The 12,304-nt window shown below is 43.0% G+C and overlaps 1 protein-coding gene across 5 annotated transcripts in view; it reads left to right on the forward strand.

Annotated features, from left to right (window-relative positions):
- RTKN (rhotekin) overlaps nucleotides 1-12,304 on the forward strand; it is a 244,889-nt gene that overhangs the window by 188,924 nt on the left and 43,661 nt on the right. For all 5 annotated transcript variants that reach the window (XM_030190903.1, XM_030190907.1, XM_030190904.1 and 2 more), the window contains 2 exons: nucleotides 4,488-4,687; nucleotides 6,504-6,565. In XM_030190903.1, the coding sequence (XP_030046763.1) occupies nucleotides 4,488-4,687; nucleotides 6,504-6,565 (262 nt within the window). The remainder of the gene's footprint in view (nucleotides 1-4,487; nucleotides 4,688-6,503; nucleotides 6,566-12,304) is intronic.

A 12,304-nucleotide genomic window follows, 5' to 3' on the forward strand; every position in this document is an offset into this window, starting at 1 on the left:
TGACTCCAGCTTAAGCTCCACCTGATATTATACTTAAACTTTTTTGTTCTGGATGTAAAGTACTGGTAAATATAGCATATTTACCAGTACTTTAGACCCAGGACAAAGATATATTAAAAAAAAAAATGATACATTTATCATATATTATAATGTTGTAGGTGTTTATTTTGAAGTCGGAATTAGTACATTTTTACCGACTCCGAATCCACAGCCCTGTTTCTGTCAGTTATTCAAGGTTTTATTGTACAGTTTAACATGATCTAAATTAACCCAAGAGTGGGCTTGTACTGACTTCCCTATGAAGAAAGACTAAGGAGGCTAGGGCTTTTCAGCTTGGAGAAGAGATGGCTGAGGGGAGACATGATAGAGGTATATAAAATAATGAGTGGAGTGGAACAGGTGGATGTGAAGCGTCTGTTCACGCTTTCCAAAAATACTAGGACTAGGGGGCTTGTGATGAAACTACAGTGTAGTAAATTTAAAACAAATCGGAGAAACAGTTTCTTCACCCAACGCATAATTAAACTCTGGAATTCGTTTCCAGAGAACATGGTGAAGGCGGTTAGCTTGGCAGAGTTTAAAAAGGGGTTAGACGGTTTTCTAAAGGACAAGTCCATAAACCGCTACTAAATGGACTTGGGAAAAATCCACAATTCCAGGAATAACATGTATAGAATGTTTGTACGTTTGGGAAGCTTGCCAGGTGCCCTTGGCCTGGATTGGCCGCTGTCGTGGACAGGATGCTGGGCTCGATGGACCCTTGGTCTTTTCCCAGTGTGGCATTACTTATGTTTAGACTTGGTCTTGGAGGGAGATGGAAGCCATCTGTCCGGAAGGGTTTACAGTGTCTTTACTCTCCTTACATTAACACTCCCGGACAGCAGTGCCAGATGATCAAAGACCCCCCAGCTTTCCCAGAGTTAAAAGGGAAGTCTTTTTCCTAGCATGGGGAACATTCAGGTCAGTATTCAGAGGCAGTTATCAGGGCAACTGTTACTTGGTTAAGTGCCCTAGGCAGCCCTATCTGGGGACTTTTCAGATAATGCCAGGGAGGAGCATGGGCATTCAGGCAAATTATACAGAAAGCAGCGATATCCAGTCCACTCTTTGTTTAATTATATGGATATCTTTTAGGGCAGCAATAGAACTCTCCTAGTTACATAGAAAGCGGACTGAATATCACTGCTCGTTGTTCTGCAGCAGCTTGTATTTCAGTGCCACCTGCTGTTTGGGTGGTGGCATTGAATATATATGCATGATATAAGTGTCTCAACCAGCATTTAAAAAAATGCCAACTGTGGTGTTTAAATATTGGACTGCTCCTTTCTCCCCCCCAGTCCTGATTGCACTGCCTCTGTAACATGCCCCCAGTCTTGCTGGCCCTTGAACAGCACAGCTTAACCTGGTGTGTTAAATCACACAGGTGCTCACTAATAACTAGCAATGGGTTGAGGGGCAAGTTGCCTGCTTACATGTGCAGTTGGTGCTAGGAATATTTTCTTGACACAATTTTAGCAGTTCTAAGTCTTCAGATGTCGTGGACCAGATTAACTCCCCTTGTTATTACAGCCTTGGTATAGATTGCGTGAACCCAGCTAATTTTGTACTAACTTCATTTGGCATTCACTTTTAAATTAAACTGCTTCAGTGTTTACCAGGAGAAGAATCAAACATTTAGGGCCTGATATTCACAAGGATTTAACCAGGCATGAGAGACTTCTGCCAGTTAAACCCTGCTGAGTGAGCCGGCCAGCCACTAATATTCGATGACACTTAACTGGGTAGTGCCACTGAATATCTTTGCTAACCAGCCATTCCCTAACTGGCTAGATTAGGGGCGGTCTGGAGAAGGAGTTTGGGCAGAGCCACAACTTAGCAGGTTAGCAGCGATATCCAGTCCACTAACCGGCTAAGTGAGCACATAAAGTTAGGACAGCAAAAAGGCTATTCACTGAGTTACCCGGGCACCAGTCTGAATGTCAGCTGCTGCCCAGTTAACTTTTGGTCAGCACACATACCCTTCTTTGCCTAGTAACCACGCACCTTGACTACTGTAATTCCCCTTTTAAACACTTACAACTGGTCCAATTTACTGCAGCCTGCCTCCTATACCAATCTGAACCATATGATCATGTCACTCCATCTCTGTACCAGCAACACTGGTTACCTCTCTCTACTCGTATTCAGTTTAAACTCTTAATTCTTGTTTTCAAGTCTCATCTCCCCTCAGCACCGAATTATGTATCCCGTCTCTTTGTCCTCTGTAGCCCTCCTGTCTGCTTCACTCCTTCACTGCTGGCTTCCTCTGGCTTCTCTCTACGTCTATCATTCGCCTTGACACCACCCATGCTATGACCGTTAGCTATGCCGGACCCAAGTTTTGGAATTCATTACCTGCTCACCTCCGGTTGGACCCCTTTCTATGTTAAGTTTATATTTGAAATCATTTTAATTGATGACAGGTACAATACAGATGTCAATAAAATAACAATACAACAGTATAACAGTCAATTCGTTTTGTAATGTACCTCCCTCCCTCCATCCCAAACCCCCATCCCAATTCCTAATGCAACTCTACCTAGGTCTCAATAAGAAGAATCAACAGCATCAGTATCAGAAGGTCTGTAACTGATGACCCTCTGAAATCCCCCCCCCCCCCCCAAAAAAAAAGCAGGTATTTTAAGTTTTTTCCTCCTATGTTAAGTTTAAATCAGCCCTAAAAACTCGCTTCTCTGATGTAATTTCCTGTTTGCTTGGAGGTGGGCCACCTGTAGTAGAGAGAAGGGGCCGGGATCAGCGGCAGGGCAGCCTATAGAAAGCGCTGTCGCTGCTGCCATTTGAAAAACAAGAAAAGAAAAAGGTAATTTGGGGGAAGGGGATTGGGGAGCGAAGGACGGGGGGGCAATGCCGCCTCACAAGAGTGGGGGCCTCAGGCGGCCTAATGGTAGGGCCGCTACTGCCCGGTAGGTTGAGTCTCAGACCAGAAGGGCTATAGAGTTAGCTACTGACCTGTGGTAAATGTTAAGTGCTTGGTGAAAAGGAGGTGAAGTTACAGGAGTGAAGAAGAACAAGAAGCAGACCTTGCTTGCAGGGCTAAGGCAAAGATGGAAACATTTTTTTTTCTCTCCTCAGTCCTCACACAGGGAGGGGGCAGCAGGAATACCCAGAAGGCAAAAGGCCAGACTGCAGGGCCATTGAGAAAATAAAAAACATGTGACAGGGGACTGAGGCAGATTTAGGCAAGTCTCTTCCAGAGAGGGTGGAAGATTCATATGACATTAAGAATTGTAACTAGCAGGTAGTAAGTGCAGTTTACATTCTGGAACCACAAAGAAAACAATGCAGTGCACACACATGGTGGTGGCAGAATAAATTTGAATGCTCAAACATGGGAATAAATCTATGCAAGGGTGTCTACTGTAATTCCAAAACAGATCTGCTTTTATTTATAGCACAGAGTATTTATAAAGTCTGGATCACAGGAAACTAAATGTATTTTAATCCATGCTTTCAGACCAGTGTAGCAGCAGTAAAATATTAATCCATCAGGCAGCCCTGGATTAACCATTAAGCAAAATAAGCACATGCTTAGGGCACCAAGGGAAGGGGGCCACTAGAGGTTTCTCCTGTAGCTATCATGCCCTTAACTCTTTCACTGCTGTCTTCCATACCCATTATTCAACATGAATTTCAGTGTTTTTCTAACTATTATAAATGTATATGGTGTTGTGTTTCATACAATAATGATATTTTTCAGCACTTTACTGAGTCTTAATGTCTTTTTAGTTAAGTAGTGGAAGGGCCGAGGGTGGGTTCTGCTTAGGGCATCAGTTGGCCTTAATCTGGCCCTGCCATCAGGTCATAAATTATGGGTGAAACTATGCCAGCTTAATGTTCAGATTTACAGGCCTTTCAGGGGCAACTCTAACTACAGCAGAGTCCCAGATTTCATGAGTTAGTGGTTTGGATTAAATTACATGGGTATCTCAGAAGAGGAATCCTGAAATCCTCTTAAGTGGCTAGTATAACAAAGATTACTACTCACATCCAGCAGAAGGAAACATCAAAGATGGCTGTTGAACAGAGGAAGTTCTGATGCCTGTACTACATTAATTTTTCTTGCAGGTTCTGGAGCTAGGCTGCTGAAATGTTCTTGGGTCTGTAGACATACGTGGTCTCCTGATCTAGTTTACAAGTGCCTCCTAGGTACAAGGGATTCCATAAGCTGTTATACAAAGGCTTATTACATGTAGACATCTACGAGTTGATTCAGCAAGTCTCTTTAGCACTTACTCCCAAAAGAGTTCTCTAAACAAAATGGAAATGGAATGCCCACACACAGTGGTTCCAAAAATATCATGGAGTTCTATTGCACAGGGCCCACAGTTTATCATCCCAGGATTTTCTCTCAAGGGTATTTGCATGCCAGGGATTAATGTTATACAGTTATATAATTTTATATTGTCACCTCTCCATTTTTTGTGCAGGACACGGACATCCAGAAGAAGATTGACCATGAGGTGCGGATGCGCGAAGGAGCATGTAAATTGCTTGCGGCCTGCACACAGAGGGAGCAAGCGCTGGAGGCGGCTAAGAGTCTGCTGGTCTGCAACAGCCGTATCATGGCCTACATGTCTGAGCTGCAGCGGATGAAGGAAGCACAAGTGATGCAACGTATGACAAGACGGTAAGGAACTTCCTTGGGTGCCGTGCAGTTTGACAGGGCAGGAGAGAAGGATGGGACGGATTGGCTAAGGACAAGAGAAGAAAATACAAAGTGATGGAGAGAAAATAAGAGACCAAAAGGGGGAAAGGCAGAGCAAGAAAATGGAGTCTCCGAGGGGGAGAATGGTGATAGGCTGCTAAAATGGGAATTATAAGCACTCAGACAGATTAAAGAAGGGAAGTCTTGTGAGAATAGTGCATGGAAAGATGAAGGGGATGGGAAGGAATTAAAGAGAGAACTGGGGGAGAAATGATGGGTATGGAAAACGTACAGATGTGATGGGGAGGAGGCAGCACAAGGTTATAGAGTTACCCCACCCCTTCCGATGCATAAGGAGCCGCTGAATATTAGGCTGCAAGAATGTGTGTAAATGTTGGCATTTAGTAATTTACGCACACATGTGGACACAATCACATAAATTATCATTTTCCAACTACTTGCTATTCTGTAAGCATGTGCCAAGACAAAATGGCATGTTCTTTATAGGTGGGCATTCACATGGGTGGAGTTTGGGTGGAGCATGGCAGAGCGCACACAGAGAAAAGAAACAGTTGAAGCAGACACGGTTGGAAGATGAAACAAGAACTTTGTTAGTAGTTAAACGCAGCTGTGTTTTACTTGGCATGGGCTGCTTCAGGGGCAAAACATACCTTATGGTGTATAACAGTCACTTCACCAAAAGGCAGTACAGGGCCTCCAAGCTCCGAGTATGTGTGTGGGGGAGGGTCTCTGTTCAGACAGCATATTTTAATTTAACTACTAATAAAGTTTTTGTTTCATCTTCTAACCGTGACTGCTTCAACGGTTTCTTTCCTTTTGGAACTAGCAGCCCAGCTGCATGTTTGTTTCCAGAGCACACACAGATGCACATAGATTTTGCAACCTAGGCATAAGCACTTACATCAGCTATATGGCTGGTGTAAATGTCCATGCCTGCAAAATAGGCATGCGTAAGATGGGTTACACTAATATTCATAAAGAAATATAGGTGCCTGCTTTTTTTTTATAGAATGCTGGCATAACTGGGAATATACACACATATTTTTTTAGCCGTGAGCACTTATGTCGGCCATGGAGCTGGTGTAAATGTTTGCAGCTAAACTGAGGATGGAGCTTCCAGGACCTTTCTGGACTCTAATATCCTAGGGTGTATTCTGTCTGGTTCCACTGTCTTGTTTCCTTTGTTTTACCAGTTACCCACAAACACCCTCTGTGTAAATGGAATGGCATCTACTTCTGTAATTTACACTGGTAAGAGTGTACCCCACCCATGCTCAGCCCAGATTCTGACCAAGTGAACTCTCACCTGCAAAGTGCATGCTATCAAAGATAGTTGTGTACGTTCACAGTACCACATAGTTGATTTTGTGTCATTTGTACGCATATGTCAGCCCAGACCTACACAGTTCCTTATAGAGTTACCCCCTGTGGGGGGCAGGTTCTGAGTGCCTCTAAAAGACATCTATGTTCCTTCCCTCCACTATGCAGATTCTAAGAGGAAAATATGCTTTTCCATTTGAAGGTGGCCCTGCTGAAGTCACAACATCCCCCCCCCCCCCCCACACACATTTTTTTTTAAGAGTATGAGAACTATGGGAAAGGTCAGAATTTGCAATGAGCTCACTCAGTCTGAGACTGACACAACAAGAGCCAATAGTGTCAGCATATACAGGATAAGGCAGCATGGCTACCAGCTGGGTATCTCTGCCTGCTCTCTATGTGGTCAATTTGAAATGCTGCCCTGTGCACAATTACAGATGTATCCTTATCTTTGCAGACCATCAGATGCTGGCCCCATGGATGATCGACTGCCCTGCCGGGGAAGAGTCTCCATCTCAGGTAGGGTGGGAAGCTGGCACCCAGATGTAGAAACATGTTCTGATGAAGAACACTGCTCAATATAGTTCACATGTCAGAGCTGAAGTTACTGACTGGCCTTATTTCATCTGGACAAGTTGAGCCACTCCTGTTGTTGTTTTTTTTACCCCATTGCATTCCTGGAATGTGGTCCCAGCTTGTCTAACAAAAGCACGACTGTTTTAAAAAAGGGAGATTGTACTTCCTGTTAGACAGGTATAATTTACAGCCCACCAGCAGATGTGAAAGATTTGGATTGAGATTTATTCAAGGTTGTCCGTGGGGCTGCAGTGAGGGGGAGGTGGTGTTGGGGGAGATTTTATAATATCAAATTCTGATGACTTCTACGAGGAGCTCTTCTCAAACAAATGGTAACAGGACCCATGAAGGAGGGGGCAATATGGGAATTGGTACTTAGAAATGAGGAACATATGTACTGGACAAGAATGCTATCTTGTATAAACTTTGGGTTTTTCAGTTGTTAAAGAACTTAAGCCTTGTGAAGTTACTGTTGTCTGGAAAAATAATAATAAAATAGTTAAAAGTAATCTGAAATCTTCAATATTGTTCAAAGTTAGAGCAAAGGCAAGGAGGGGTCCACAAAAGTCAAAGTCCTGTACTAAATTTGTTAAGATAGGGAAATACTAAAAGGAGGTGCTGGCAGGGTGGGGAGTTCTTTTGAAGCAAGAGAACAGTGTACTTAACTAAAAGGATCCACTGTAAGGATGACAAATTTTTAGATTAGGAAATTAAAAGCAAGTAAGAGGGCAAAGAGAAAATGTGGTTTTCATATGAGAGGGCTATAATGTAGGGGTGGAAAGGGTGTCATTGACAAGGTACCTCAGAAAGAGGAAGACTGGAAAATATCTCGAATGACACGTGAAGCAGGGAAGGCAGTCAGGATAGCAAAGCTGCAGATGGAGAAGTTAAAAACTAGGGTAACATACGCATATTTTCAAAGCACTTAGCCTTCCAAAGTTCCACAGAAACCTATGGAACTTTGGAAGGCTAAGTGCTTTGAAAATATGCTTCATAGTAACATAGTAGATGACGGCAGAAAAAGACCTGCACGGTCCATCCAGTTTGTCCAACAAGACAACTCATATGTGCTACTTTTTGTGTATACCCTACTTTGATTTGTACCTGTGCTCTTCAGGGCACAGACCGTATAAGTCTGCCCAGCACTATCCCCGCCTCCCAACCACCAGCCCCGGTACAGACCGTATAAGTCTGCCCCGCCTCCCACCACCGGCTCTGGCACAGACCAGGGTAAAAAGACTTTTTGTTAGATATGTCAGTAAAAGGAGGATACTCAACATACCAAATAATCAAGAGGAAGAAAGAGACATTCCATCAATCAGTAAATACTCTCTCAAGTTGGTAGCTTGCTGTACTTTAAATACTCATCAAGATCTACCCATAGAGTACAATTTATCTGGAAGGGATAAAAGCTTCCATCATATCCCTTATGTATCTTAGCTGGCAGGATTTTCTTGGGTCAATTGTCTTCACAGGCATAAAAAAAACCATTCAGTAGTCTTTTCTTATGGATTCCAAAACAAACTTGATTTCATGAAAAGAGAAAAAAAAGCAAAACTTAGCTTTCAGATTCCGAGGCACAGAAGCCCTGGAACCTTTGACTGAGTGTTTCTGTTCTAGAACCTCAGGGCACTGCACCTTTGGAACCTTTGAGTGTTTTTGTCCTAAAGTCTCAGGGCATGACAGCCCTGGAACCTCTGGCTGAGTGTTTTCTATTTTAGATCCTCAGTGCGTTACAGCCCTGGAAACTCTGGCGTAGTGTTTCTGTCCTAAGTCTCAGGGCATTCCAACTCTGGAACCTCTGGCAGAGCGTTTCTGTTTTAGAGCCTCAGGGCAACTACTACTACTACTACTATTTAGCATTTCTATAGCGCTACAAGGCACTGCAGCTCTGGAACCTCTGGCTGAATGTTTCTGTCCTAGAGCCTCAGGGCATTGCAGCCCTGGAACATCTGATTGTTTCTGTTCTGGAGCCTCAGGGCACTGCAGCCCTGGAACATCTGGTCAAATATTTCTGTTCTAGAGCCTCAGGGCACTGCAGCCCTGGAACCTCTGGCTGGTCATTTTTGATTCAGAGGCTGAGGTTGGCACAGGTCTTGCACCTGAAATTGCTGCAGCTCTGGGGCTCTTTTGCTGTAGGGTTGGAGTTTTTTTATGGCAATTGGTGCTGCTGTTGGGATTGTATAGTGAGGATGTATGATGTCATCTAGGCATTGACCATGCTCTGATTAGGATGAAAGCTCGTCCAGGAAAAATTGGGGGGGAAAAGTCAGAAAATAATCTGTTCCCAAGACGAATCTCATTTGAAAAGCAACAGAACAAAGACTTCAGTTGTACGGAAATTGTGGTAGAATAAATACAGAGAGCTTGGCCAAAGGGGAGTAATGGTATTTGATGCTGAGTGTGACCTCTGGATGCCACTGGAACTTAAATCCTCTCTGATGCTGTTTGTTTGATGGTTAAGAGAATTTGCTTGACGCTGGAGCAGTTTGAATTGTTGCTGGAACCAGGCCTTTTGTTTGGATAGCAGGGACATCTTGCAGAGGTTGTAGGTATTGCAAGTTAAATTTTCACTGCAGATTGTAGCACATGCAGGAAGAACTTTCCTTCAGTCTAGAGAGATCTATAGTGCCTTCTCTTGGCTTGGCTCTTGCTCTTCATGAGTCCACCTCCAAGACCATCAACAGACCTAAACATATTCTGAATAACTGACACCCCCACCTTGTTCTGAGTCAGTTCTCTGGAAACTTAGAACAGCAGGAGTAAGAATTTATAGAATGGAAGAGCTGTGGGCTGTAAACCAGAGAAGTCAGGGTTCATATCTCACTGGGATTCCTATATGAGCTTGGGTAAATCTCTTCACCCTCCGTTGCCTTGGACTGTGAACTAGATGTAAGTCCTGTTATACCTGAATGTAATTCACATTCAACTTCCAATGAGTTAAATCCAACTAAACTACATATATAATACATTAGCAGTGCATGGTGTCTTTCTGTTGGCAGAGAGTGTGGTTCATAGTATCAGTGCTCCTGTGAAGACCCTGGAAGACAGAAGCTGCAACTGTGGGTGGAGTTCAGGACATGAGAGAGCCATGGGACCAAAGGGAGGTACGAAGCTGCAGGCTGGAGGGAGATGGAGGGTTGTAGGTTCGCAGCAAGAAAGTCACAGGCTGGAGAGAGGTGGAGAGCTGCAGGAGCAGAGGGAGGTAGGGAGCCGCGGGCTGGAAGGAGGTATAGAGCCACAGGGCCATGGGACCAGAGGGTGGTAGAGAGCCACAGAATGCAAGATAAATCAGCTGGGACGTGGGCAGCCACAATGAAATGGTCCCCTTCATATTAAGCAGTGCACATTACAGCATGTCAAGGCAAGTTTTCATCTTTACTAGCCTTACCATGCACAGGTTCAGTTTACATGAATCTGTAGTACAGTGGCAAGTTCTCTCACTCACCCAAAACATGTGCACACGAGGACAGGTACAGGCAGCAGGGTTCACAGCCAGCTGGAAACTCATGGAATGGACAAAGAAAAGTGAACACAGTGAACACTGATAATGACCTGGTGTTGGTCCAGCCCAGAAGCAGAGCATATAAACCCAGCAGTTTGTGGATTATTGATCATAGGCCAATTGGTCAAACCTACTTGACCATAGGACAGTTGGTGATAGAGTCTTTGATCACAGCACCCGTTGGTCATATGACTTTCGGCCATAGGACCTTGCGGTCATATGTATAATGGACACATTTACTATTGGTCCCAAAAAGCAAGAAGGCAGATGATCCGCAAAATCCAATGTGGACACAAACAGAGCAGATCAATCAATAGTATGGTTCAAAACTTTTTTTTATAAAATGATCGCCTGACACAGACTGTGTTTCGCCCACAAGGGCTGCATCAGGGGCTTGAAATTGATGCAAGCTAAAACAAAGACAATAGGGCAAAAAAAAAACCAGCAGTTTGACTTCCTCCAAAACAAGGTTTAACACATAAAAGCTCTTTCAGTTATTGTTTTGGATACAGAAGTAGAATGCGAAGAAAGAAAACTGGTCAACTGCGAGTGGTTTGTTTGCAGGGATGGCTGATATGCTAGAGGAATTTCAGTTTGGAGCTAATTAGTGCAGCCTTGCACTGAGATTTATGAACCTTTTTAAGATTGGCGGTGCATCCTTTTGACCTTTGACACATGCATTAATATAAAGGACGGCGACTCCTTTGTTCAGTTTTTCCAGCACTTGAGGAGCGCATTTATAGACCTGTTTGTGTCCACATTTACTATTGGTCACAATGACTTATTGTCATGAAGAACTTTAGTTTTATAGACTTAATATTGTTACATGGGCTTCAAAGGCTAGTAGGGATTAGGCTATTTCTTTGGTCTTATTCCAAGTAAATCTCCTTTATGCAAGTTATTGTTTATAACAATTGAGTCCAAATTGTAAATGTCTTTAAAGGAATGTTGATAAGGCGCATATTGTTATTCTTGGCTGTTGGTTACAATTCTTTATAATGCTGATTGCATAATGTTAACAAGAAGTAGCTAGTGCGAGGTACATGTTTGTGCTTGATGGTAAGTTGAAAAATTTAGTTATAACATCTGATCAAATTATTAATTTACAATTTAGCATAAACTTTGTTTAAAAAGTGCGATTGAGAGTGCCCGTCATAAATAGAAGTCAAGGGAGAGTACGATATTTTGCAAAAAGGCAAAACAACTTTCATCTACAAAGGACGTGAATACTGCAAACATTACATCAACTGACTTGGATACACAACGTGGAGTTGCAGCAAAGCAAAATCTTTGAGATGCCATGCTTCATTAATTGGCAATGGACTGCATATCCTCTGTGATGATGATGCTGAATATAACTATGAAGGAAACATTGCCGAAGTGTGTGCCAAAAAAGCTATGGGAGACATGAAGAAGACCATTGGAGAAGCAAGTGCTGGGCCAAAAGAAACTCAAAGAGTTCTGAGACTCTCTCACCACATGAATTTATGGCACTGCTGAAGAAGTCAAAACTGAGCCACGCACTTTGTCGACACAGACAGAAGATTCTCTTGGAAGGAAATGTAGATGTTTTACCCAGCTTTCCAAATTATCTTAATTTCGAAGTACCCATTCATTTCAGGGAGTTTGTTTTATTTGAATTTGGACCCGGAGCTGATTGCATACTCATCTTTGGATAAAATGAACTATTAGACTGGCTGGCTTGGTCAACACTATAGATTGCAGGTGGAACATTCAATGTAGTACCTGTATTACTTTTCCAGTTGTATGCTATTCATTTTCAATTTGCTGATGGATGTAATCCAGCTGGTTTATACTGTCTGGTACCCGATAAACAGCGTTTAACATATAATTGCCTATTACAAGAGGAAAATGATTGATTCCTGTTGCTTATCCAACGCTTGTACTGAAATTAGAGCAATGTCAGTATTTGAAGAATCCTACCCATCAGAATGGATATGTTAGGTGTCTTGCTGCCCTTGTACATGTGCCTGTACGTGATGTCGATCAAGCGTATGGCCTCCTCATAGAAATTATGCCTCAGAACACATGGGTGAATTCTTAACTTATTTTGAACACACTTACATCAGAGGCTGCCACCGACGGGGTCGTGATAATGTGTATGCACCTCTACTTTTTAGGATTGAAACATGGAATCTATATGAATCAGCAACAGA

Source organism: Microcaecilia unicolor, chromosome 2 (genome assembly GCF_901765095.1).
Source record: "Microcaecilia unicolor chromosome 2, aMicUni1.1, whole genome shotgun sequence".
Classification (NCBI taxonomy): domain Eukaryota; kingdom Metazoa; phylum Chordata; class Amphibia; order Gymnophiona; family Siphonopidae; genus Microcaecilia; species Microcaecilia unicolor.